Here is a 27,804-nt window from a genome sequence, read left to right as displayed (position 1 = left end):
TACAGCCAAAAATAAAATAAATAAATAAATTTATTTTTTAAAAAAAGAAAGCTCTACTACTTTCTGCTCTCCCACTTATTAGCTTGGTGACATCACTGGCATGTTACTAACCCCCTCTTGTGCCTCATTTTCCTCATCTGTAATGTGGGGATAATAGTACCGCCTCACAAACTCATAAGCTCATCACTGAGTGCCCCAAAGTGATTATTAACATTGAAATCCAACTTACTTAGTTCATATAACACAGCCAGAAGAGACAAGTTATATTATAGCATCACTGGGTTTATAATAATATATAAGTAAATCAGAGCCACACCAGGAAGCACAAGAAGTTGGATTTATTGTTTCTGACAACTGCATAGCAACTTTTAGTTTGTTCATATTCCCAGCATCACAAATCTGAAATACAATTTTGCTCCTCAATTACAAACATATACTTTGAAAAGTGATTAGGTAGCTTTTAAAAAATCATCATTATTCATTTAAGAGAGAGTATCTTAAAAATCTTTGCCAAGCAAGATATTAGCTTTACCTTTATAAATCTCTGCATAAAATGAAAAACAAATCAAGGCATACAAATTTCATTTTGTTCTATGTTTTTAAATACCATCCTTTGTTTCCCTTAAAAGATTTTTATCTATTCATTCAAAAGTATTCTGAAGCTCTACTGCCTGTTTAAGACAGAATGAAGGCATTTTAGAGCATCTGAACTAAGCACTGTCTTGACTGAACCGAAGCAGGAACTCAATCAGGGTCCTCGTTGGCCTCCCAGCCATGCCTTTGCGCAGATAAGGAACCTCATCTTTGTTGGTCATCACACCTGCTATGTCTAAATGCGCCCACTTAGGATGAGTCACGAATTCTTTCAGAAACGCTGCAGCCGTACATGCTCCTGCAGATCTGAAGAGGAAGAAAACAATCAACATTTAACCCCATGTAAATGTGCACTGAACGTTCTATTAAGATCCTCCATTCTTGCTAAGTGGCTTCTATGACCAGAGAGCAAAGTCAAGCTAATGAGACCTCTTAAGATGTTAACCCAGAAATCACTGTCAAGATTTTCAGACATAGCTGTAAGCATAAAGGATAAATTCTTTTTCCTATGGTAATGACCATATTGTACATCTCATTCCCTTACCATTTGCTTAAAACGACCTTTAGATTTGAAAACATGCAAAAATTTTGAGAACCAGTTGGGAAATACCTTGAAAATAAGACAGAAATTAGTGTTTACAAGCACTACATCAAAAGAAAATTGGACAGCTAAACCTTTTGTGAAAGGGGATTAAACTGAAAATGGTCATTCTGGCAACCAATGATGACAGTAAAAATGTACTTTTATAGCTTATTTTACATACCTATATTTTCCAATGTTATTAACATCAGCAAGTTGGCAATCTACAACCTGTCTTGTGTAATGTTCAAAGAGAGGCATCCTCCAGACACGGTCTCCCGTTTCAATGCTGGCCTAAAGAACAAATAGGTATGCTAGTTGGCAGAGTAGATGAAGCAGGTTCTGACCTGTTACTCTAAAACATGATGCAATACAACAGATTCCAGAATTATTTCAGTTAGTTAAAAGGTTTACTTAAGAATTATAAAAGCAGCCAGGAATGTTGTAAAACAGTCCCGCAAATTTGTAGGGCATTTGCTAAAATCATCAAACTAATATTATGGGTCTCAGTTTAAATGAATAAGCTGGTAACCTGTAGCACAGACAGGCTTTGCTGGTTTGATTAGGCCAGATCTCCTAAGATAAGGTGACCTCATTAATTCATGTAATCATTTATACAGTCATTCATCCATCCATCCATCCATCATCTACTGAACTGCTGAGCACCAAGAGGTGTTGGGGATATAAAGATACTTAATAACTGAGCCATCAAAGGGCCCACAGGCTAGTAGGAGAAACGGATAAAGGTTGTTTTAATACACTGTGGTCAAAGGTAAGAGCCAAAAGTGAAAAGTCAGGAAGCAGCAATGTAAGCTGTTGTTTTGAGACTTGAGTAGTTATCAGATGAACCCACCAAGGGTTGAAAGCAACTGCCTCCAGGAAAAGAGGCTGTAGGCTGTATAGACTGCTGTTATTTCAGTGTTTATGTACATATAACTTCAATTTTTTAAAGAAAATTAAATTAAAAAAAATCAAAACCAACAACAACGTTGTGGACGATAGCGAGGGACACTGGACACTGGGTGCCTGGCACAGAAGAGAGGCCCCACAGCCTACCTGAAAGGAGACAAGGGGGCTGAGCTTCTCCCCGAGGCTGGGGACAGTAGAGGGGGGCTTCACAAATGGTGAGATGACAGAGGTGAAAGGGAAGCAGTTTAGAGTGGAAGGGCAGTTTAGGACCTTAAACCACATCAAGAATGTATTCAGGGACATTTTGTATTTGTTTCTGCTGGCACATAGTAAGCTCCCATTAATTACTTGTTGAAAGAATGAGGTGCCAGATGGAGCTGTTTCATAGCCAAGCGGGATGCACAGAGTCTGGGCCGCAGGAGAGACGGGAGCTTAGCAGAGAGGTGCCAGCTGAAGCCAGGGGAATAGATGGGCTTTCCGGTGAGGACCATGCAGAGTCAGAACATATGGCCCGGGACTGAAGGCAACCAAAGGGGCAAAGGAAAAAGGTGGCCCAGGAGGCTGAAACAGAAGTCAGCGAGGAAGGAAACCAGAAGAGAAGATTATCGTGGAAGCCAAGAGCAGGGTGTCACCAAGACGCCAGAGGTACACGCTGCCTCTGGACAAGCTGAAGGAGGCTAACAGAGTGGCATCGCTGGGCAAACCTGATGGCAGCGAGAGCGGGGGGCGGGTGGTGGTGACGGGAAACTGCTGTTTGGAAGAGGCTGCTGTGAAAGGGCTGGAAGGAGGCACAGAGCACAGCAGCAGAAGTCGTCCTTCTCGCCCCCCGCGAGGGGACAAGGGACGCGGGTGAGCCCTATCTACATGCTCCCCTACTTGACTCATGACCCGTATTCCTTAAAAGGCCATTCCTTCTTCCACAAAGCTGTCCTTGTAACCTTTTCTACATCAGGGATCTTTTAAAGTTATTTTCACTTCATTCTGAAGCTGCTGGAGGAGAGGAGGAATATAGCATCATACCCATAATTTTGGAACATTTATCGAAAACCACACTGAATCGAGTTTATTGAATTTTCATGTCAAAGGCAAATCTACAACATAAAAATCACTTTAATGAAGAAATATAGCATTCTAAGGCTAGAGTAATTAGATCATCTCCATAATCTAGGTCTGTATGTGTTATTCTTACCTCAAATAGTTTGTTCCACAGCCAGGAAGAATTGGTGAAGACCCCAGTGGCACCAGACCCCAAAGCTATGTCCATGGCACCTGCAAGACACAGCCCTTCAGGTCAGCGTTCGGTCTCTTCCGGCGAGACAGGTTTCTCTGCTGCTGTGCAGACCAAAACTTTAGCCGTTACCCTATTTTAATGTCTCCCTCATTTTAGAAAATAGATGATGTTGGGAAATCCTTGCTGTATATATTTAATATCTTTCTAGTTTCTCAAGCTAGAATTCACCTTCAATTATTAAGGAAAATGAAAAAAAAGCAAACATCAAATATCACCAATAATCTCATCCCAGGGATAACCACTACATATTTTTAATATTTCTTTCCAGATTTCTTCTAAACTTAAAAAATAAAACATAATTAAGACCATACTGTACATGTCCAATACGTGCTCTTCCTTTTATGCTTTAAACGTTTATTCTTTTATAAACAAATTCGTTAAAAGTATTCTTAATGACTTTAAAAGCCCACTGGGTAGAGGTACGGGCATACCTCGTTTTATTACACTTTGCTTTACTGCATTTTGCAGATATTGCATTTTTCACAAATTGAAGGTTTGTGGCAACCCTGTGTCAAGTAAGCCTATCAGAGCCATTTTTCCAACAGCATTTGGTCACTTAGTGTCTCTGTGTCACATTTTGGTAATTCTTGCAATGTTTGATACTTTTTCATTATTTGTTATGGTGATCTGTGATCAGTGTTCTTTGATGTTACTACTGTGACTCGCAGAAGGCTTAAATGATGGTTACTTAGCATTTTTCAGCAATAAAGTATTTTTAAATTAAGGTATGTACATTGTGTTTTTAGATATAATGCTACTGCACGCATAACAGACTACAGTGTAGTGTAAACATAATGGTGACCCATATGTAAAAACCTGTGATTCCACATGACATTTGGGCAACTTTGTTTGGGTCCTTGTCCCTTGGGGTTTTGTTACTCTACCTCCCAATTATATTTCAAACCGATTCACTTCCCTTCACCATGACCGCTACCACCATCATCTACCACTGGACTATGGTAATACTTTAAAAAAACAAACAAACAAAAAACCTTATTGTCAAAAACTTCAAATATACACAAAGCAAAGAGAATAATGGACATACAAGTAAGCACCCATTAACCACCACAAACAATTATCAAGTCACGGGCAAACCTGTTTCACCTATACTCTCAGACCTGACAGATGATTCTGAAGCTAAACGCAGACACTCATCCTTAACACACACACTTACACATCCACCGGAGTCAACAACCAAACGCCGTTCACCAGCCCACCTGGACTGCCAGCGTCTCCTCGGCCCTTCTCCCTTGCACTCAGCACGCTGCCGGCCAGGGACCCTTTCACAGGGCAAATGTGATCCCACAGTCTCTACTCTTAGCTTCCTGCTGCACTTGGCTCCAGACTAAATCCCGCAACACGCCAAGGCCAGAGGGGGACCGTTGCCTGTCAGCACACGGGTCCCGAAAGTCCTCCCCCAGCCATGCTCTGCTCCTCTCGGCCCCATTCACCACTGGCCACACACCCCCCACCTCGAGAGGTGCCTTCGCTCTCCCCCCTCCACCCGCTAACGCCGCCTCCTTCAGATCCCAGCTCAAGCAGCACTTCTCAGACAAGATGCCTGACATCTCAGACCTGTCAAATCCCCAGATGCACAGGCTCTCACGGACTCCTTTTCTCACAGCTCCTCTGTGCTGGTCAGTGTGAGGATCTGCTGGCTGCCACGCCCCATGGGACGCAGGCCTCACCTCTGTCCTGACCCACCTCTGTATCCCCAGCCATCTGAAGGAATTAAACACAGGCCGACTGTGTCAACAATCATTCATGGCATCCCCTACATCCCAGATACTACGATGGTTGCTGGTTACTCACTGCCTATGGTCTGTCTATATGATTGCGGGGATACACACTCATTAATGCTTTACTTTTCAAGTTAGTGGCTTTTTCCATACTTATTCACTTGTCCTCAAAACATTCCTATCAGCCCTGTAAGAGTCTTGCATCAGTGTGTGAATTTCTCAAAGAGAAGATGAGCACTGACTGCAAACAAGAATGTGATGTGATATCCTCTCTTAAAGGAAGAGAAAATGGGAGACATAAATATTTAATGTGATCCAACAGGGATCATGGCTCTAGAGATGACTTCATTACATACTTCAGAAAATAATCTATTTTCTACATAATTACAGAACTAGTACCACCACCAGTTTCAGAATTACCGTTATCGGGGGCATACCTTCCATTTTCTTTTACAAGGCACTTTTGAAGCTGTATATTGAGGTGCTAACTCATCAGTGTTACCAGAATTTCTCAGAGTATGGAAGGAACCTCAAAGCTCCAAGGAAGGTGCTGATGTCACCACTCTCGTTCCATCCTAAATCACAGGCATTAAGAAAATGAGAGGTACCATGACTGAATGGCACCCCCTGAGCAGCCGCTGCTCCTACAGTCTACTACAGGCCTACCCTTTAAAGGTCAATAACATCAGTCCAGTGTCTACCAGGCACAACAACCTGTATCACCTTATTTAATTTTCACAGGCACCCCTCCTGCCAATGACGTGCTATTATACCCCTTTTACAGATGAGACAATTGAGACATTGTCAAAGTCACATGCTATTAAGAGGCAGGACAAATTATTTTCTCCTTCTGAAGACTACGTTCCTCCTCCTGCTATGAACTTGGGGTTGGAAACTGTTTCTCATCCTCCCCCCTTTGAATCCCAGCTCCTGGAACTCAAGAAGGGGCTCCCTAAGTTATTTGGGGAACTAAAATGAGCCATCAACAGGCTTCAGCAAGGACAACGGCTGGGGCGATTTGAAGGCTCCCCCATCAGGTTGCCCTTAGTCACCTGGAACCAACTTTCCCACCTTCTCACACCCTCAGGCTTGGGGAAAAAAAAGGGGGTGGAGCACTGTGATTCCTCATTTACAGAAAGGGTGTACTACCACCCACCTCAGCACTGCCCCTCAAACACCAGCCCCAGAACCTCTGTTGTTCAGCTTAAAATGTTTGCTGAACTGAAGAGGGAGACAAAAGACCATAAAAATACTATAATGCCAGCTTGAAAAAAGGATTAGTAGCATATAAATCTGTGGACTATTGTTAGAAACACATAAAAAAGAAACATGAACTGATTTCTCTTAAAGGCTCACGTGACCAGAGGAAGAATTAAAACCAGAGGATAAAAAATGATCTGAATTTTAATCTTAAAAAAGGTGGGGACAGAATGAATCCCTAAAAAGAGAACTGTTGGATAAAAGATTATGAATAGTGGGTTTCTGCAATAAGGCAATGCCCACTGTCGTCCCTTTAGGCATTTACTCCTACTCTACAGAGCCGATGGTGTTGCCTGCCGCGTGCAGGTGCTGCATTAAAGAGGCCTTCCAGAAACTCCCTCCAGTCTTCACAACTCTGCGAGACAAACAGACTTGTCCCCAGGTACTGATGCTTGGGGGTGTCAGGGAATCAGCACAAAGCTGGCAGACTAGGAAGCAGCACAGCTGGGAGCCACCCCTGGGTTGGCCTTAAAGCCAGCAAGCTTCACACAACACATTACATGGCCCCGCCTCCACTGCATGAGGATCTTGCCACCTCCATCCCCAGTGTTTTTATTTCTGTACAACCTCAAGTACAGAAGTTCAGAAAACACTTAGGGGGCATTAGATGCATTATGATTAATAAAAATAACTACTGATTTTGAGATTTATCACTAATCTTTTCAGACCTGTATCAAACAGCAATCGTAACAGAAAACATCGCTTAGTATCATTTATAGACGTCATCGCTGTGGGTGGGCTGACCTGACCCACTTGTTATTTCTTTATTTAAAGGTACAGCCTGGGATGTTTCAAAACAACAAGGCTAATATTCGAAGCAGTTTACAACTGCAGAACAATTCCTCTGGTGAAAGATCTTTGAATGCAAATGGAGCGAGCCAGGTTTCAGCAAAATAATGCCCTGAGTACAATGTGTGCACTCGATGCCAACAAATGAGACTTTCTTCAAACAAAAGCAGGAAAAGCACGTTGTCTGACCTGTCAGGGTGGCGGCATTGATGATGACCTTTGGGTTAAAAGTGTGAGCGTAGCAGAGCGCATCGGCCAGGATGAGTCTCCCCTCAGCATCAGTGTTATCCACCTGCAAAGAGGAAGGTCAAAAGAAAAAAAAAGGGTAAGATGATACAAATAATGAATATAAAATCTAGACACTCACAGCTATGTTCAATTTAAAAGAAAACGCTGGTGTGATATTTGTCATCGAGTATCAAAAACATACTACCATTAGAACGGGAATAGTATAGTTACTCTGAAGAGCAAATGTAATTTAATAATCCCTGTATCAGGGCTTCCCTGGTGGTGCAGTGGTTGAGAGTCCGCCTGCTGATGCAGGGGACACGGGTTCGTGCCCCGGTCCGGGAAGATCCCACGTGCCGCGGAGCGGCTGGGCCCGTGAGCCATGGCCGCTGAGCCTGCGCGTCCGGAGCCTCTGCTCCGCAACGGGAGAGGCCACAACAGTGGGAGGCCTGCGTACCGCAAAAAATAAAAAATAAAAAATAATCCCTGTATCAGAGCTGATAACCAAATGCTGATGACTTTAAGAGAAGTGTCTGGTTCACTTTACCATTAAGTTTATAAAAGGAAGGGAAAAAAATATCAAGATTTCTGAAAACAAAAAGGCTAAAGAGTTTAAGAAAGATACATCGAAGCAGCAGCCTGGATCTCCAGACCGGAGAACTCTTGCAACTTCATACATATTATATCCTTTTCTTTTAAACAGAGGCTCAGTCGTTATGGGCAGTGTGTATGTACATGCATACACGTGCCCAGTGGACGACCTGCTGCCACATCCCCAGATGCAGCACCCATGATGCAGAATACGTTTTCCACTCGAATGAACTGCTAAATGGAAAAAGTGATCACGTCGAAGGTGTATCCAGAAAACAGCCTGCACCTGTACTGCTTTGCCCTGTTCTGCAGGGTTGGCTGCAAATTCATGGTAATTTGTGTGTACAGTATTCAGGAAGTAGGAGGAATAGTAAGGTAGGAAAAACAACCTTAAAGTTCCCATGAAGAAATACTTTTGACGGCATGAAAAGCTCCTCATAATAATGGCACCGCCCTTCCCTACATGGAGCCACTGCTCTGCACCCGTTCAAGGTGTGTTTATGTGGCTATGCTGGGAGCCCTTCAGAAAGAGCAGAACTCGGAGGCTGTGTCTTCCACCTACAAACCTGGATGGTCTTCCCGTTCTTGGCTCTAACAACATCCCCAGGCTTGTTGGCCTTCCCGCTGGGCATATTTTCACAAAGAGGGGCCAAACCTGTCAAAAAAAGAATATGTGAAGGAAAATGGAGCGTGCTAGGTCCAAATATGCCACCCATGGGACCTAGGTCATCAGCGGGCCCTCAACAGATGCCAGTCACAGACACCACTTCGACCAAGTGATCGAGTTTAGCATCACCAGTGACCCAGGTGGTGACATTACGTGCACCAGTAACAGGAAATACATGTCATTCTCTCCAAAGAAGTCTAACCTGATTCTGTTGTGAAGAAATAACCAAATAAATCCGAACTGTAGAACATGGCAAGACAACCTTGAACCTTTAAAAAATGCCAGTGTCATGAAAGAAAAAAAAGGGGGGCAGGAATAGTTTCTATATTAAAGAAAACTAAAGAGCCACGGTGACCACACGCAAGGGGTGATCCTTGAGTAGCACCAAGATTTCAAAAACAAATAGAGGGGCTTCCCTGGTGGCGCAGTGGTTGAGAGTCCGCCTGCTGATGCAGGGGACATGGGTTCATGCCCCGGTCCGGGAAGATCCCACATGCTGTGGAGCGGCTGGGCCCGTGAGCCATGGCCGCTGAGCCTGCGTGTCCGGAGCCTGTGCTCCACAACGGGAGAGGCCACAACAGTGAGAGGCCCACGTACCGCAAAAAAAAAAAAAAAGAAAGAAAGAAAGAAAGAAATACGTGTGTGTATAGACACACATATAAACAAACATTTTTTTGACAACTGGGCAGTTTGAATTTGGTTACTGTATCAATCCCTGGAAATGATAATGGTATTGTCATCACACAGAATGTCCTTGTTCTTAGGAGACACAAGCAGAAGTATTCAGGGGTGATGTGTCATGAGGTCTGAGACTCACAAACAGTTCAAGAAAAATGGAGGAGGAGAGGGAGGGGGCATGTCAGACAGACCTGGACTGCAGTCCTACCTTCCCATGCAGTGGAGGTGACATTGCACAAGTCATTCGACCTCAGTGCCCGCTCCCAGCTCCCCCTCTGACACATGGCAACCCCCCAGCATTGTGTCTGGCATCCTGCACTACAGAAATCGCCTGTGTACTGAGCACTTTTTCTGTCCCAGGCATTTTCTGCATGTCGAGGCACTTAATCAGCCACAACCCTATGAGGTAATTGCTACCCTGACTACTGACTGAGCATTTTCCATTGGAGTTAACCACAAACTTGATATCATGTGCCCCTGACTGCTAACCACTTTTTGCAGAAGTAAAACAAATCAATTCTAGTTACAGCCCACAACACAGAATACATTTAACTCTGCCAGTTCAGACAAGATAACACCTATCTCAGCTAAACAAACATATTCCACTTGATGAAAACCTATTTAAAAACCATTTCTTGATCTTTTCAGATTAGAGGAAACCATGTTTGTTGTCTCTGTTCCACCATTGGACAGGATTCCAGAAGCTCTCCAAGACACCCTCCCTCTCCCGCGCACCTACAACATTGATGGGCAGGTCGAGCTTGGCAGCAGACACGATGGCTGAACAGATAGTGGCGGCTCCTCCCATGTCAGCCCTCATGAGGTCCATGTTTGCAGCCGCCTTGATGGAGATGCCACCACTGGGGGGAAAAGGACAATGTACCATGTTAATAGCAAAGAAGGGGACCAAAACCATTTGCCTAAAAAGAACGTGTAAGCTGCGGGTAAACTACCACATACAAACATCAAGAAATTTCCAAATTGGGAATCAATGATTTCAGCATTTAAAAAGATAATATTGTGGTTTTTATAAAAGACACAAAATAATTCCAGAAATACAGGTGGGTATGTTAGCTCATTTTATTTCTGTATGAATGAAATTTAAGCAGTGCCACTGGAAACATTACTACATCATGCAGTCAACACTGCTCAAATCCCATCTGAACTCCTGACACCTAGGTAGATTTGTCTTTTCAGCAAATTTTATGAATTGATCAACTTATTGAACCTGAAGGTCACAAGCTGTTGGGGAAAGCTGACAAGCTCACAAAAGACCGGGAGGACCCCTTTCAACTCCTAGGAAGACAGGAGAGAACTCGTTCTGACACCCCCGAAGTGTGCTAGATCCTGCAGACGGCAAAATACAACCCAGGCACGAGGAAGATGCTAGCCCAAAGCCTTGAGACAGTGCCCAAACACAAGAGCTGAGAAAGGTTTCAATTACCAAGAAACCCAAGCCACTGCCCCAAACAGACTTCTTTAACTAACTAGTGACTTTTCTGCTTCCGGTTTATAAGAATCCAGAGCCACTGGCTCTGCAGGCTGGGCAATGAGCCAGGGGTTTCTATTCTGAGTTCTAATTGGATTCTGCTGCTGACTTGCCTTGGTGACAGAGTCAACTCCTTGCTCTGACATCTGCTCACCTTAGAAATCAGGTCCTAATTCTCATTCACCTCCAAAGCACTTGATATTTAAATCTATTAATTAATTAATTAATTAATTAATTGTTTGTTTATTTATTTATGGCTGCATTGAGTCTTTGTTGCTGTGCGTGGGCTTTCTCTAGTTGCGGTGAGCGGGGGCTACTCTTCGTTGTGGTGCGCAGGCTTCTCATTGTGGTGGCTTCTCTTGTTGCGGAGCACGGGCTCTAGCAGTGTGGGTTTCAGTAGTTGTGGCTCGCGGGCTCTAGAGCTCAGGCTCAGTAGCTGTGACGCACGGGATTAGTTGCTCTACGGCATGTGGGATCTTCCCGGACCAGGGCTCGCACCCGTGTCCCCTGCATTGGCAGGTGGATTCTTAACCACTGTGCCACCAGGGAAGCCCTGCACTTGATATTTAGATGGTTGTCATTTACACCTAGAATTAAAGATTATCCACTGGCTCAGAATAAGAAAAGAAGTACACTCCTGGTCCAAGAAGTCCAGACATAACCCCATGGGGGCAAGGAGAGCAAGCTGGTGCATGAGGTTGTCCTTCTATCTACTTCTACGCCGCTTCTGCTCAGGGGGTTCCACTCTGTGTATAGGACTATCATTCTAAATAACCACTAGTCAAAGGTCAGCAGTTATCTCTGCTCACCTTTTAGATTCCCCTCCAATCCATCCATTTCTTTTCTCCTGCATCCATCCAAGTTGAGGCTACCACCATCAGTCATTCAGATGTTTGCCTGGCTCCTATATATATTCAGGTGTCCCTATAGCAGTCTTACCCCTTCACTTCATTACCCACACAACTACCAAACTTTTACAAATAGATGAAAAAAACAAAACAAAACAAACAAAAGAACCTCAATGCTTTTTATACGCATACACAAAAATTCAAAATGGATCACAGCCTGAAAAGCTAAAACCACAGACTTGTCAAAGAAAACAAAGACTTGGCATAGGCAATAATTTCTTAAACAGGGCAAAAAAAGTATGAACTATAAAATTAAAAACTGATAATTATACCTCATTAAAATTAAAAACTGCTCTTCGAAAGGCACCACTTCAAAAAATGAAAAGGCAAGCCTCACAGTGGAAAAAAAAATATTTTCAACACATCTGTCTGAAAAAATGACTTGTATCTAGAATATATTTTTAAAACACTTATAACTCAGTAAGACAAACACTCCTACAATAAAGGGCAAAAGATCTGAACAGACACTTCATGAAAGAAGATGTACCAATGGCTAATAAGCACATAAAAAACGCTAAACATCATTAGTCAGAGAAATGCAAAGTAAACCTCAAAGAAATACCACTACACACTCCCTGAGTAGCTAGAACTAGAAAGACGGACACCATAAAACGCTGGGGAGGATGGAGAAAACAACTAGAACCTTGTACATTGGTGGTGGGAATGCAAAATGGTATACGAACCTTGGAAAACTTTGGTAGTTTCTTATAAAGTTTAACATGCAGTTATTACACAACTCAACTCTCCTTTTCTAGGTATTTAACTAAGAGAAAGATAAACATATATGCACACAAAGGCTTCTAGATGATACCGGCTTTATTACTAATAACTCAAAACTGGAACGACCCAAATTTCCCTCAGCAATGACTGGATAAACAAATTTTGGTATTTCCAAACAACGGAATATGACTCAGTGATATAAAGGAACAGACTACTGATATGACCACAACATGGTTAAATCTCAAAGATACTATGCTGAGAAAGAGGCCAGGCATAAAAGATTCCACATAAATGAATTTCTGGAAGAGGCAAAACTAATCTACAATAACAGAAAGATGACTGGTTGTCTGAGGTGGGGTAGGGGAGAGGAGGACTGCAAAAGAGCATCCCCCAAAATTCCCCAAGGGAGTTTTTGGGGTGTCAGGGAAATGTTCTGTTTTCATGACAGAGGTGGTTTGCTGCATGGGTGCACACGGTTGTTAAGCTCATTGAACTGAACACGTAATGGGTGGACTGACTGTATGTGTAACTCTCACATCATTCTTTCCCTCTGCTAGACACCCTTCAGTTACTTCCAACTGTTCAAAGTCCAAAATCTAACCAGGCCCAGAACAACCCAGCTTCTGCCTATCTCTCCAGCTGTACCTCGTCCCTTCCCCCAGTCACGTTCTGTCACGGCCACTCTGGCATGTTTTCAGTACCAGGAATTTCCCCTCTTCCTTCCCACCTGCAGCCTTCACCCGGCTCTTTCCCTGCACTACTCCCTGCAGAACTAACTCCCTTATCCTTCACATCTTAAGCTAAAACTGTCACTCCTTCTAAGAAGCCTTCTCTAAACCCAGAAGACTAGGTCAGGCCTCCTTGCTTAATATTACCATAGCAAAAAATTCAAGTACAGATTTAAATGAACAATAAACTTCACCCTAAGCACAAATGTTTCAATTAAGATATTAGCCCATGATAGTATAAAACCATCACAGTTAGCAAGACGTTTAAAAACGACTTTCATTCTCTTATTTTTATCTGCTATAGTGTTCTATTTATTTTTATTTTATTTTTTTATTTTTTTGGTTGCATCACGCAGCTTATGGAATCTTGGTTCCCCAACCGGGGGTTGAACCCAGGCCCCAGCAGTGCAAGCGCCAAATCCTAACCACTGGACCACCAGGGAATTCCCTGCTGTGGTGTTTTATAATACACACTTTAATACAACAGTATATGCACGTGACATAAATAAATATGTGTATTTTGAGTGGTATGAGCTCGAATCTTTTACTGATGGGCTACATAACGAAGATCGTTTGAGACCAATGCTTTAAAGGAGAGAACATGAACCAGTGGATGGAAAACACAGGAGGCATGACAATCTGCTAGTACAAGGAAGACCAGCCTGGAGGCCAGATCTGCCCAGGACAGAGGCATCACAGTGCCTAGAAACACACCTGTAAGGGTGGGATTCATTCACGTTTCAGATGGAGTTCCTGAATGGGTGCAAAAACATACTAGGGGACATCAAGATTTTATGGATCTCTAGCAGCATTTTCCAAAGCAGTTTCTATGGACCATGATTTCCTGAGATAAACGTTCCCTTCAAAAGGAAATTAAGATGTCAACTATATTTATATTTCAATTTAAAAAAAAAGGAGGGGCTTCCCTGGTGGCGCAGTGGTTGAGAATCTGCCTGCCGATGCAGGCAGATTTGGTCACATAAGACCAAACACCATGCTTCTGAACCAAATTACACACCAAATAATACAACAGCATACAAAGCATTCAGCAAAATACAAAGCATGAATGCAGTAAAGAAGTACCTGTCAAAGGTAATCCCCTTCCCAACAAACACCAAAGGAGGTTCACTTGCATTGGGGCTGCCTTTGTAGTGAATTTCCAGGAAGACTGGAGGCTCTTCGGACCCTTTGGCCACACTGAGGAATGATCCCATTTCCTGTTCCTCAATCCAAGGCTTGGGTCTATAGAGCAGAAAAGGGAAAAAGTAAATACATGTTGCTATCCCCATTTCAATAACTTAGAATAACTCATCCATGTGTAAAAAAGTATAACATAGGGCTTCCCTGGTGGCGCAGTGGTTGAGAGTCCGCCTGCCGATGCAGGGGACGCGGGTTCGTGCCCCGGTCCGGGAAGATCCCACGTGCCGCGGAGCGGCTGGGCCCATGAGCCATGGCCGCTGAGCCTGCGCGGCCAGAGCCTGTGCTCCGCAACGGGAGAGGCCACAACAGTGAGAGGCCCACGTACCGCAAAAAAAAAAAAAAGGATAACATACAAGCTCTTAATACAGACACGTTAATGCTTCAATTATCACCTCCTATCTGCTTTCTGTATATTCTTGGGAGAGTCACTTGATTCTGAGTCTGTTTCCTCATCTATAAAATGAGATCATTGACACCTCCATCAAAAGATTAGCTATAGGGCTTCCCTGGTGGCGCAGTGGTTAAGAGTCCGCCTGCCAATGCAGGGTATACAGGTTCGTGCCCCGGTCCGGGAAGATCCCACATGCCGCGGAGCGGCTGGGCCCGTGAGCCATGGCCACTGAGCCTGCACCTCTGGAGCCTGTGCTCCACAACGGGAGAGGCCACAACAGTGAGAGGCCCGCGTACCGCAAAAAAAAAAAAAGATTAGCTATAGAATTACTAAGAGAATTCATGTATGGTATGCAATACAATGTCAGGTCATAGTGCATAGTCAATAAACAATTATTACTTGATTTTTTCCCCAAGCCACTCACATATTTCTAAAGTTTTAATTTAAAGATGAAATTAGCAAGGCTCTGAGACCATCAAGGGTACTCAAAGATAGCTAAGGAGTCCACTGATTTATTTTTGGTACTTCTGAAAAAGACAAAGCAATAGTCAAACAACCAATCAACAAACAAAGAACCAACAAAACTACACTCCATTGATTAGACTAAACTACCTATTTCTTTGCTTTTACAGTATTGCTGGAATTCCATCTTTTTAATGTTGTCACACTATTTCTCACAGTTTGATATGTCTGATTGAAGTGGGAAAACTAGTTATTACTTAATAAACACGGGATCAATGGGGGTAATTTAATTGGAATAGCCCTTAGTGCCAACCAGAAGACAGATGCCACATCGCTATTCCTCCTAGGCTGGAGGCCCAAAAGGGCTTTGTATTGCTTTCTGGCCACAGTAACTAGGCCAGGGGAGAAATCCTACCCTCCTACACACAACCAGAAACAACCTCAGTCAAGGAACGCTCCTCCCGCACCTGCCTAGACACTTGTTGTAACTATTAATCCAGGACGTCATTGTAGAGAGAGGGCCACCCGACTTCAGAGGGAAAAGAATATAAAAATGGAAGGTATGACAATTAAAAAAAAAAACTTCAAAAGAAGCGAGGCCGTATAATGTGGGCACTTTTATTCATAAACCCAGTACTTGATGTTTTATTAAAGTCCTGCCCTTCTTGAAGTACAGTCTGTATTTCTTTGATTTACACCCACCTACGCTACAGCACGTTTGACGCAGCTGCCTCAGTTTAATGGTTACATTCCACCCATCTGACCTGCCTCATCTCTGGCCGACTTCCCTTTGCTCCACCGCAAGCCATGCAGTTTCCCAAGGCCACTGCATAGGTGCTCCTGCCCCGCTCTCCTGTCTGTTCACCTCCCTGACTCTGCTTAGGCACCACTTTTGTTGGCAAGCCGTTTCAACTCTTCCACAATCCTCCCTGGCTCTCTGCTCCTGTAGCATCCCCTGCACAACCATTTCCCTGCCTATTCCTTCCTGCAAGGTCCTCAGCTGTCTGAGGACAAGAACCATCGCCACCCATCTTTGTATGCTAAGTTCCCAGGCAACAAGAGGTGCCCTTACTGATAATGTGAGGCCACACAGCCACAATCTGCTGACACAACATAGCTCTGGTGTCTCCTTAAATAAAACAAGGAATAGTCTTTACCAAGACACCTTTGCAGAGACTAAACATTGCTACAGAATATATAGCAACCATTCCAGAAATTTTATCAAGCTCCAATACTACGTTTTCTACAGATTATACATTTTCTTCGCTCTATCTAGACCACAGGGGTTTTCCTGGAAAATGCGAACTCTACTCACAATTAAATAGTGAAGAATCCTTCTAAATGGAAGTGCCCTTGAGAAGCAACTTTGATAGTAAAGGATTATTTAGGTAAAGCAAATATCTGTGGATTTACTTTAATAATAAATCCCCAAATACTCAGACTTGGTTTGCTTAAAGGGTTATGGGGAGCCTGGAGGGGCAGCCTTTTACATCCAACAGCCTGGCTGCTGACAACGAACCTGAGGACGCCCTGGGAACATCAGTTCTGGTTATTTGATCTAGCTAACAGAATCTACCAGGTAGAGATTCTCATTCTATGCCAGGGAGGGCGTGCTCTGTTCTTCACTTACATCAAAAAGAGAAAAGACAGAAAGGATTCACCAAAACAAAATACAATGTGCACACTCCTCAAAAAGGTTAAGAGTTACCATTCAATCCAATAATTCAACTCCTAGGCATATGCCCAAGGGATAGGAAAATATACATCCACATAAAACCTTATACACAAATGCTCACAACAGCATTATTCAGAATCCAAAAGGTATAAACAACCCATATGTCCATGAACTGATGGCCAGGGGAAGAAGGAAATGAGGAGTGACTGTTTTTGTTTTTTGTTTTTGAGGTATGCGGGCCTCTCACTGTTGTGGCCTCTCCCGTTGAGGCCTCTCCCGTTGCAGAGCACAGGCTCCGGGCGCGCAGGCTCAGCGGCCATGGCTCACGGGCCCAGCCGCTCCACGGCATGTGGGATCTTCCCGGACTGGGGCACGAACCCGTGTCCCCTGCATCGGCAGGTGGACTCTCAACCACTGTGCCACCAGGGAAGTCCTTGGAGTGACTGTTAATGCGTACAAGGTTCCTTTTACGGGGTAATGAAAATGTTCTAAAATTAGCTGTGGTGGTGGTAGCACAACTCTGTGAATATACTAGAAATTACTGAATTGCATACCTGAGTGAACTGTACATTACATGAATTATATTTCAATAAAGCTGCTACAAAACACACACTCATGTGCAGTGTGCAGTCACAACACTCTCAAAAGCAAGGCAAGATATGATGGGAGAAACCTCAAACTAAGCCCTTACCCCCACCTGTATGTGGCTGCTGGTGGGTGACCTCACCTCTCTAGTCTCAAGTTAATTCTCTGAATAGTGAGACAGCTGGATTTTAGGATCTCTGAGGCTCCGTCTGGCTCTAGCATAGGAGTCTATGACATAATCCTGAATTACCTGATGTGGACAGCTGTTTTACTACTAGCACTTTTGAGATTCTTCTCGATAATTTCCGCAAATCTGGTTGGCGTCATCTCATTGGCAGGCGTCTCCATCAAGTGGCGCGCCAGGTTCTGCCCAGAAGCAAAGAGGACTCCCCTTTGCCAGGCCTCCTGATCCCCACTGGCAAAAGCAAGCACAAGGTCATCGTCAGACAGCCTCTCCAGGACACAGACCACAGCCCAGCTAGGAGGGCTCCTGCCGAAGATGACAAGTGAAACGTGATGGACACAGGGACCCGGATTTATTCTTTGTGATCTGATCCAGGGGGGCAGCTGTTATGGTTTATAAAGTGCTGGAAAACACGACCCCCACTGAGCTGAGCTAGAGGAAACCTAGAATCCCCACCTCACCTGTTGGCCTGAGGGACCTCTGGAGCCTTCAATCTACCCCCCAAATCTGACGGCAGAGGCTTCCACAGAAAGGCCTCTTTTACACTCCTCCAGAGTGACTACAGAGCAAGCTCCCCTTGCTCAGTCCTGCCGGGGAACTGAAGGCCTCCCGCCTTCTCCCTGCCTGGGTTGGGACCCTGAACTCCAACCCACCAGAGGGCAGGGCCGGCTTCAGAAGACAAAGGACGTGGGTAAGCTCTCCTCGACCCTGGCTCTTCTTGTGCACGACAGGAATTAACACGGCGCATGGACAGGCAGAACAACACTCATCACTTACGGAGTTCACCACGTGACACACCCTTGATGGGTTTTGTCTTGCGATCATAAAAGCCCCATGAAATCCGAGCCACAACTCTACTCAACCAATGAGGAAAATGAAGCACAGAGAGACTTCAGTCCCTTCACTGAGGTCACCCAGCCAGGAAGTGGGAGCCAGATTCAAAGCCAGGCTGACTGGTCGCAGGGCCCTCATTCTTACCCACTATATCACAGCTGCCAACCACTGGGAGGACCCCCGCTGTCCTCCCAGCACCGTCTCCTGAGGGTCCCACACTGTCTGCTCCTGAACACAGAATAGGGCTGGAGTGTAGCTGGTGCTCAATAAATCTGCTCAACGATGAGTCTCCCCACTAGACTAGGAGGGCAAGGGCCGGATCCCTGTGTCTGCATATCTCTGGCGTTTAGTACAGGGCCCACAGGCACTGGGTAGATGGAAATGATCTGCATCAAAACCTGCTGGGACCCGTCTGTCATCTTGTTCCCTCCCTCCTCAGGGAGCCAACCAGGTATGGTTTCCTAGGAACCAGCAAGCACGGAGGGGTCTAGAGAGTCAGGGGAGAAACACACACAGGACGAAAGCCAGGAGCAGAATGGAGGCACAGTCACCGAACTCCTAAAATGGCTAAGGCCATGGGAGAGCCACAGACAAGCTGCACGGCAGTGCCCAATGCTGAAAGGCAGGCAGCTCATGTCCAACAGGCCCTGCCATCAGCACGCAGGGAATGGGCCTGGGCCTGGTTTTGTTCCGTCACCTTCCATGGAGCTTCACTGACACGGCCACCTTCTTTTTCTGCTTCAGGTCGTCATACTCATAGAGCCCAAGCACCGCTCCTTCCGCAGCTGCCTGGGCGTCTCCGCAGGGGTCCACCTCCACGGACGGGATCTCCAGGTCCTGAACCTGTCTGCACCCCGCTTCACAGGGACAGAGGAACCAGAAAACCGGAGTCAGTCAGGGACACCTCTGAGGGCAGAAGGCAGAGGCCTGGGATGGGGTCCTGAGAAAACATCAGGATTGGGGTTCAAATCCTGGCCCTGACACTTGACTTTTCTGAGCCTCCACTTCCCCTTCTGTACAGTGAGGATGAGCACACACCTCACAGAGCGTGGGAGGACAGACTGATGGATAAAATGACTAGTCTAGCACCTCACAAAGCAGGCCCTCAAGAAGTGGCTGCTATTACTAGTATCACTTCTGAAACACTAGGGTTTCCTGATGAAGCGTCCCAATCACCAGGAGCTTGCCAGATTAAAAATGACATAGAAGTGATAACACTGAAATTACACCCAAGGAACTGAGCAAAGTCCATTATTAACCCAGCGTTTATTAAGATCAGGTCAGCAAAATCTCCCAAATAAAAGTTATGAAATAATCTCCGAACATGAACTTTGAAAGTACATTTAACAAGCACATATGATATACACGGGGTCAAAGACCAATCAAGCTAATTATCACCACCTCAGCAACGGTTTTCAAAGCATCTTTAACCACAGACTCCGCGGTGAAGGCCTTGTCCTGCCGCTCAGCTCTGAAGAGACCCAATGGCAGCCAATGGCACCTACCTCAACTTTTGAACTGTCCACGTGACAAACTGGGACAGGCATGCACCTTTGGTAACTAGTGATAAATAAGCATCCTGCCCTTGGCATCCATTTTCTCTGATTTGTAAATATGATGACTCCACGTGATTTAAAATTTGGGCAACGGACTTCCCTGGTGGCACAGTGGTTAAGAATCTGCCTGCCAATGCAGGGGACATGGGCTTGAGCCCTGGTCCGGGAAGATCCCACATGCCGCAGAGCAACTAAGCCCGTGCGCCACAACTACTGAGCCTGCGCTCTAGAGCCCACGAGCCACAACTACTGAAGCCCGCACGCCCTAGAGCCCATGCTCCACAACAAGAGAAGCCACCGCAGTGAGAAGCCTGCGCACCACAGCGAAGAGTAGCCCCCGCTCGCCACAACTAGAGAAAGCCTGTGCGCAGCAACGAAGACCCAACATAGCCAAAAGTAAACTAAAAATAAATAAATAAATAAAAATAATAAAATAAAATAAAATTTGGGCAACACGAGGGCTGCATTACAAAAAAGGAAAAAAATCACCCACCAGGACTTTCTGGCAAAACAGAGCTCTAAGGCTGATACTGTAAGAGGGAACAAGTGGTCCTGAAACCCCCAGACAGAAGCTAAAGAAATATAAAAATAAAATTCCACAAGCTACCTTCTGTATCTAAAGTAAAGCCAAGCATGTTAGGTAAGGGAAACTGAATATCTGTTGAGAGTTATTTGTGTGAACGTGAGGGGATGGCAATGGAAAGAGGGGAGACATAATCTGACCGAGTGAGCCTTAGGAATCTTTACCAACATTAAAGTTCAAAAGTTAAAGAACCTGGGCTTCCCTGGTGGCGCAGTGGTTGAGAGTCCGCCTGCCGATGCAGGGGACACAGGTTCGTGCCCCGGTCCGGGAAGATCCCACATGCCGCGGAGCGGCTGGGCCCACGAGCCATGGCCGCTGGGCCTGCGCGTCCGGAGCCTGTGCTCCAGAACGGGAGAGGCTACAACAGTGAGAGGCCCGCGTACCACAAAAAAAAAAAAAAAAAAAAAAAAAGTTAAAGAACCTGCTGCAGCGGCCCTGATGTTCTCCTTGCCTCCGTGCCAGTTTTCCTGTTCGTCGACTCCGGCCGTCCTTTTGCCGAGGCCAACCACCACCACGCTGGGGAAGTCCTGTTCCAAAAGATACACGAAATCAGCTGCTTTACGTCTTTAAAGCATCCATTTCAAGCACGAAATGGCACAGGAGCTTGCACACAACCCCCTAAAGTGTTGCACGGGACAAAACCCTCCACGAAGTTTGCTTGTTTTATTTTTGTAAGCCCTTGTTATCTTGGTTAAATTTTATAACTGTGTGTTGCAAAGGGAGAGCGAGGATAATCCTGCAAATAACTCTGCTATGTAAGACAGGGCCACTGAACCAAGAAAGCCTGCAGACTGAGGAATACAAGAGATGCAGTACTTTTTGACAACAACTCGCCTCTTTACAATGGTAACCAATACTTGCGGCTTAATCCTGGGATAAAACGAACACATAATCCGATACAAAATTTTCTGCCTGACTGGTCAGCCATAGTACTTGGCACATATAGGTGCTAACTCAGGGTTTGCCACATAAACCTTATTTTCACCTCATACCTCATGCAGGCCATAAAAGGTTCGGGTTTTGCCTGCCTTCAGGGGTGGTCCAGATCTGCAACAAGAAGAAACAGTTGTTTTAAAAATTATAGTTTGCTCTGCTCCATTGAAAAGTGACATAAACAAACCTTTAGCATTATTACAATATGCTCGGATGCTTCTGCAAATTTGCTACACTTATGTTTTTATCAAATACAGAATTCTCTCAGGCCAGATTTCTCAGATGCAGCACTTCTAATTCTATCTCAAAAACTTCCAGATTAGATTTAATGCCAACTACAGAAAGCGATGCCGTGGATGGGTAATATAGGGGAGAGCTGAGCACCGGATGGAGGCTGACCTCAATCTTAAACCTCATAAAAGACACAAGACACCAACCTAAGTGGCTGACTTGACTACAGTGTGCTCAACCCGGAGGTTTTTTGTGATTTATCTACAGATGGGATACCGGGCAATTTAAAAACAAAGCAGGTGGCAACGCACAACTACAGCCTGAGGACTGGATGCCCTGGTACCTCACAGTCAGGAAGGCCAGGCTGTTCTGTACTCATACAGGTTAGCTTTGGGGTTAATGAACTAATCAAGGCAGTTGAGAGAGCTGCCTACTGGTGAAGGACTGGTAAATTGACAGGCGATGCAAATTCTGTCATTCAATAATTAGACAATTACTCTAATTATTAGATTACATCTATCGGATGCTAATAGGCTATCTGTAATCCAAATAATATACAGCTGCAGTGGCCTATGCTGTCACCTCTGTTTCTGTTAAACGTGGCTCGCAGCTCAGAAGGAGTTGGAAACCCCAATGTTTTCCTACCTTCCCCAGACCCTGGCTAATCCAAGAGTGTTTAGAATCTCAGGCCCCACCCAGATTTACTGAACTGGAATATGCAGTCTAACTACACCCCCAGGCGATTCACATGTCATTTAAGATCTGAGAAGCCCTTGAAATTCAACGCTTGCAGCCTCCTCAGGCTATTCTGAACCAGCCCAGGCTGTTCCCCCCCAAGTGAAGGGGAGTTAAAGAGGTAGAGAGATGGAAGGTGGGAAGGGAGTGGGGAGAAACAAACTGGAGCCAGGAGGGTGGGCTGAGGAAATATGGTACTTTCCAGATCTTTCTGGGTCAGCCTGTCACATAAGTCTGTGATTTGGCTGGAGCAGCCTGACTTCCCAGAACGGTGGACCCACCCAATACTGAACCAGAAGTATCAATGTGCATTCCACAGACACATACTTTCACTTCCACTGAGAAGATCCCAGCCAGTGTATTTCCGTGCATTTTCATCCGCTAATAATAAAGCACAGAAAAGATATTCTCTTTCACTTTCAGGGCATTCTAAAAACTGAAACCCACAGGTGAATACTTACATGTTCAAGATTTCTCTCAGCTTTCCAGACACCAATTTATTAAAATTCTCTCCTGCGCTTGTAAACTGGGGCACATCATCTTCTTTTTCTTTGCTATAGATGCCTAAAACAAGGCCCTGAAAACAAGAGAAAAGGTGAATATAATTAGAGTAGATCCCTGAGAGGGACTCAAGGGTTCCCAAATTCCAGAAAGAGCTAATCATTTCAGCAAAACCGTGTCTCCCCCAAGGACAGAAGAACAAGGCCAAAGCAGCAGCAGGTGCTGGGCAGTCAGCTATACTCACATCCTGCCTACATGTTTCAAACTGCTGATGCAAGAGCACAATTACTACCTGTCCTGGTCTTGATGGTCCCTCCCAAGAGCTTTCACAACATAGAGGGCTTCCTTCACTTACAAATAAAGAAGAGCAGAAAGGTGCTTTAAGAAAACAATTCCTTTTGTAACGAAGTCAGATCTGGAAGGGGTTCAGAATATGCCACCCCAAAATATGCCACTCTGGCATATTGATTACTTTGAGGTGCAGGCAGCTGAGAAAAAGCAGATGCAGGAAGGGCTCTCTGACCGCCCACCACCACCCCCCCTTCCTATCTAAAAGCTGGTCATAAAATTTCCCATGAGAAAGCTTCTCTCCCTGTACCAGGAAGAGAACATTCTTATCACCATAGACTGGGAGTCAATACCAAACAAACCTACTAAAATAACCCTTATCCTCCCTTCTTTTCCCCCGTATATTTCCCAGTCCCTGTCTCTCAACTTAATGCCCTCAGGCTCCTTTGCCTTATCACATCCCCACAATTTCCCCGTCTCTGTTTAAAAAGGTATATAAGCTTTTGGGCCTATAGGCTTCTTCGGGTCTTCATTTCCCTTTTGAAGATTCCCATGTACACATAAAAATATGAAATAAAACTTGTATGCCTTTCTCCTGTTAATCTGTTTTGTGTCCATTTCATTCTTAGGTGCTGCCCTAGAACCTTGGAGAGTAGAAGTAAGTTCCTCCTCCCCTACAAGCTTCAAATGCAAATCTGCAATACTCTGGGATGTCATCCCAATAAAGTCAATGGCTGCACTTGCCAATACTAACAAGTACTCTGGCCAACTCATAGGCTGGAAGAAAGGAAAAGGATGCACCTTCACCGGAAGGGTGGGGCCAGAGCATTCTGTCCAGCACTTAGTGGCTTATCGTTTCATCTCCTTAAGCTCCAAGCCCCAAACACCTGAAATAAGGAAGTAAACCTAGGAATCACTATTTGCCTTTGCACAGCAATTTATGACTTTAAAAATGTGTTCTGACTTAGGGCACCTCTGTGAGGTGGGAAGGACAAGTAGTCTTCTTCGCATCTGATGGATAAGGAAACTGAAACCTGGTTTGACGTACTAGCCCGTGTGCAACAGAACTGGTCAAGAATCCGGATGCCTTCCCTCAGGTCCTCTGTCCTTTCTACAGAATCACACTGGTACTTAGACCAAATCATGTCTTGTCCTTTCCATCAAAGAAAATAGGCTTCCTCGGGGTTGGTAACCTTCCCAGGTTCTAACTTACCTAGACTGCCCGCTGTCTGGGATTCCAGGGAACCAAGTAGGGAACTGATCAGACAGAACACGGATGTTACCTGAGTAGGATCTATTTCCATAGTGTTCAACAGACTAGGGGACAAGCTTCTGGTCCCTCAGCCATCTGTGATTCAGGGAGAGGCCTGAGCTCAAGCCCCATCTAGAACACTCCTAGCCAGGCACAGTCCTTCTGGTCCTCAAGCGTGACTCCCACACATGTGCTCCTCCCGCCAAGCCATCGTTCCCCTTTTCCAGATCCCCCACGACCGAATAGTGACCCTCTTCACAATGTTTTGGAGCTCAGTTAGATGGAGGAGGCGCTTCTTCTGCAGGACACTTCTAATCTCACGAACAGATGGGTCTCCCTGCAAAGCCCTTTTCCCTAGAGAGACATTTTTCTCTAGAAACCCTTCTACTCAGTTTACTCCCCGAGAGCCTGTGTTTTCCTGGCCTTTAACTTCAGCGGGGGAGGGAGGTCTTGGTGTGGAACCCGGGGCCAGTGATTGGCCGACTCTGGGACCCTAGAGGGCATTTCACCTCACCAAACTTGGGCATCCTCCTAGCTAAGGTGGGAACAATCCTGGCGCCGTCCTTCCCTGGGTTACTGCGAGGACTAAACAAAATAATGAAATAAGGGCACGGCAGAGTGGGAGCTCAGGAAACGGGAGCTAGGGCTACCATTCCCTCGCGCGCAGAGTTCGGGTCCTAGCACTTTCAAGCAAGAGAAGGAAGAGCGCATCCTCGGCACTAGCCGGCTGGAGAATACTGGGGGGTCTGCAGCCCCGCGCAGCCCGCTACCAACGCCGAGCTCCGCAAAGACACGAAACGTTTCTTTCTAGCCAATGTCTGTAATTCGGCTCAGAAGCCCGGAACAACGCGGCCTTGACCTGCCCCGAAGTCCCCGTGGCCGGCGGGCAGGACTCTCGCGGCGGCCCCGGAGCGAGCCGCGGCCTCTCACCTTCGTCATGTCTGCGGCGGCTGGACCGGGCCCCCAGAAATGCTTCACGCTCAGATGTCGGACGGCGAGTCTCGCGGCAGCCGGAAGAGGCAGCAAGAACATCTTTTCGGCTCGGCCCCCCCGCACCGCCCTCCACCAAGCACGTGGCGCAAGGAGGGCGAGTGCGCGCCTGGGAGCCCAGCTTTCGGGGGGGGAAAGGGGGGAAGGTGGGCAGAGAGCGCGCGCCTAGGGGGCGGGGAAGGTGCTAGGGGGCGGGGCGGGGAAGGTGCTAGGGGGCGTGCCGGGCGTGCGCCAGGGGCGTGCCGGGAGGGCGTCGGGGGTCAGGGCTGTTGGGTGAGGGCCAGCGCGGGCGCGGTAGGGCTCGGGCGCGGACGAGCATGCGTGCGCCCAAGGGGCGGGGCGAGCCGACTGGGCGGTACTGGGATAGACACGAGCCTGTGGCGGGCGCTCAGGGCGTGCATGTGCGGACTGAGACGAAGAGGCGGAGCTCTTGGAGGAACACTCTAGAGAGGGGCGGAGTCGCTGCTATGCTGTACCACGAGGGGCGGGGATGGAGGCAGGGTACCGGGGAGAAAGAGGGTACAAGCAGCTTTATAGCAGAGCTCTAATTGGGTAGTGAAGACCCTCCTGCTGAGTAATTTTTATTACTTTCCTTTTCTTGAACTTTTTTTGAACTTGCATCTGGTCCAAGGGCTCAACATGGTAAGGCAGTTAGCCCAAATACTGTTTTTTGAAAAGAGAAGCTTTGCGAATAGCGCTCAATGTTTTAATATATATATTTTTAAAGGGCTCTTACATTTTTTATTGTAAAAAGATACACGGTTGAATGGAACTTGGAGAACACGATGAAGTACAAAGAGGGATACGAAAGCCGTCCTTAATGTTACACCAGTGTCTGAACCCAATTTTAGCTGGATCTTTGATTTTAGCTAGGGGCGCGGGGTAGGCGGGGTCCCCCAACTGAAGTGAGTCAAGTCCTGGTCTCAGTCGCGGGAAGGAGAGAATGTCTATTTCACCGAGCAAGGGCTGGACGCAGCAGAGATTTGACTGTCCATTCTTGAAGGTTGGGCAAGTTGGGGGTGGTAGGTCCTCTTTGACTTCCTTTAGATAGTTGAAGAGGGATTGCATCATAAACTCAACAAAATTCACCTATGTTCATTTAAGAGAAATTTTGTATTCACGTTATAGCTGTTTTCTCGTTCCAACGAACTCATGCTGCAGTTTCCATAACCAGAAATTTGCTAAAACGTGTCCCCCAACCTTCTGTGTGAGTGACGAGGAGGAGGGCTGTGTGAGCTTCGGAGGTGAGAGTGCTGCAGAGCCATAGGTTACATTTGTGACTGTCTCCTTTTAACAAGGGCTGTGTGAGCTTCAGAGGTGACAGTGCTGCAGAGCTATAGGTTACATTTGTGACTATCTCCTTTTAGCAAATTCTGTTCCCTTCATTTTATTTATTTGCTGCTCCTGCCAGGGAGAATTTGCTTCCTGCCATAGCCTCATTTACTTTTCTCTTTGCTTCAAGGACCACACCATTTAATTTTCACATGCCTAATAGAATAAGGGAGAAATGAATGTCAAAGCCCCCAAGTAACTTTTGTCCTACTGAACAATATTTTTGACCACTTTGGGATGCAAGATTTAGCCATCCAACAAACCCTGAGTTTACAAAGTGTTTAGTATGTTTTTCTGTTAGAAACCATGGGGTGCAACAGAATTTAAAAGGGTTCCTGGCCTCAAAGACTTTATTATCTAGTAGAGGTAAGATATATCATGACTGTAAAGAGATTAAAATAGACACTGTTTCATACAGTTATAAGTGCATATGATTCAGTTCCTTCTGTCCCCTTCTTTGCTTGACCGAGACTTTGGTGCCATGTCCTCCAGGAAACCTTCACTGACATTCCACATTTGGGTTATGTGCCCTCCCTTTGCTCCCAAAGCAGCCTGTCTCAAAGTGCTGATCCCCTGTATTCTCCCTGTTTCCCCTAGGCATCTTGGGAGCCACGGCTTTCATCTCTGAGCTCCCAGTGCCTAGATCTAGAGTTTAGACTGTGACTGCCACATATACGAGGTGTTCATAAAATATTTGAATGAATGCATGATCAGGGTCTACTGGATGCGGCAGGGTTAATTAAAAAACAGAATAGTTCCCGATTGTGGCCTTCAAATAATAAATACAAAAACAGAAAAAGCTTGGGCTTCCCTGGTGGCGCAGTGGTTGAGAGTCTGCCTGCCGATGCAGGGGACACGGGTTCGTGCCCCGGTCCGGGAAGATCCCACATGCCGCGGAGCG

General features: G+C 45.7%; 1 protein-coding gene across 1 annotated transcript; it reads right to left on the bottom strand.

Annotated features, from left to right (window-relative positions):
• Positions 1 to 244: 244 nt before the first annotated feature.
• LAP3 (leucine aminopeptidase 3) lies at positions 245 to 25,613 on the bottom strand (the record flags this gene model as incomplete). Its single annotated transcript, XM_079703634.1, has 13 exons — positions 245 to 900; positions 1,359 to 1,468; positions 3,273 to 3,352; positions 7,352 to 7,454; positions 8,548 to 8,636; positions 10,062 to 10,186; positions 14,255 to 14,413; positions 17,735 to 17,899; positions 19,200 to 19,359; positions 21,063 to 21,168; positions 21,634 to 21,688; positions 23,002 to 23,117; positions 25,512 to 25,613. The coding sequence occupies 13 exons, from the start codon at positions 25,611 to 25,613 to the stop codon at positions 711 to 713; spliced, it is 1,560 nt and encodes a 519-aa protein (XP_079559760.1). The 3' UTR covers positions 245 to 710.
• Between the last annotated feature and the right edge of the window lie 2,191 nt (positions 25,614 to 27,804).

This window comes from Hyperoodon ampullatus, assembly GCF_949752795.1.
Source record: "Hyperoodon ampullatus genome assembly, chromosome: 1".
NCBI classification, from domain to species: Eukaryota; Metazoa; Chordata; class Mammalia; order Artiodactyla; family Ziphiidae; genus Hyperoodon; species Hyperoodon ampullatus.
Note: the sequence above shows the minus strand (reverse complement) of the source record. Positions and strands in the feature narration are given on the sequence as shown.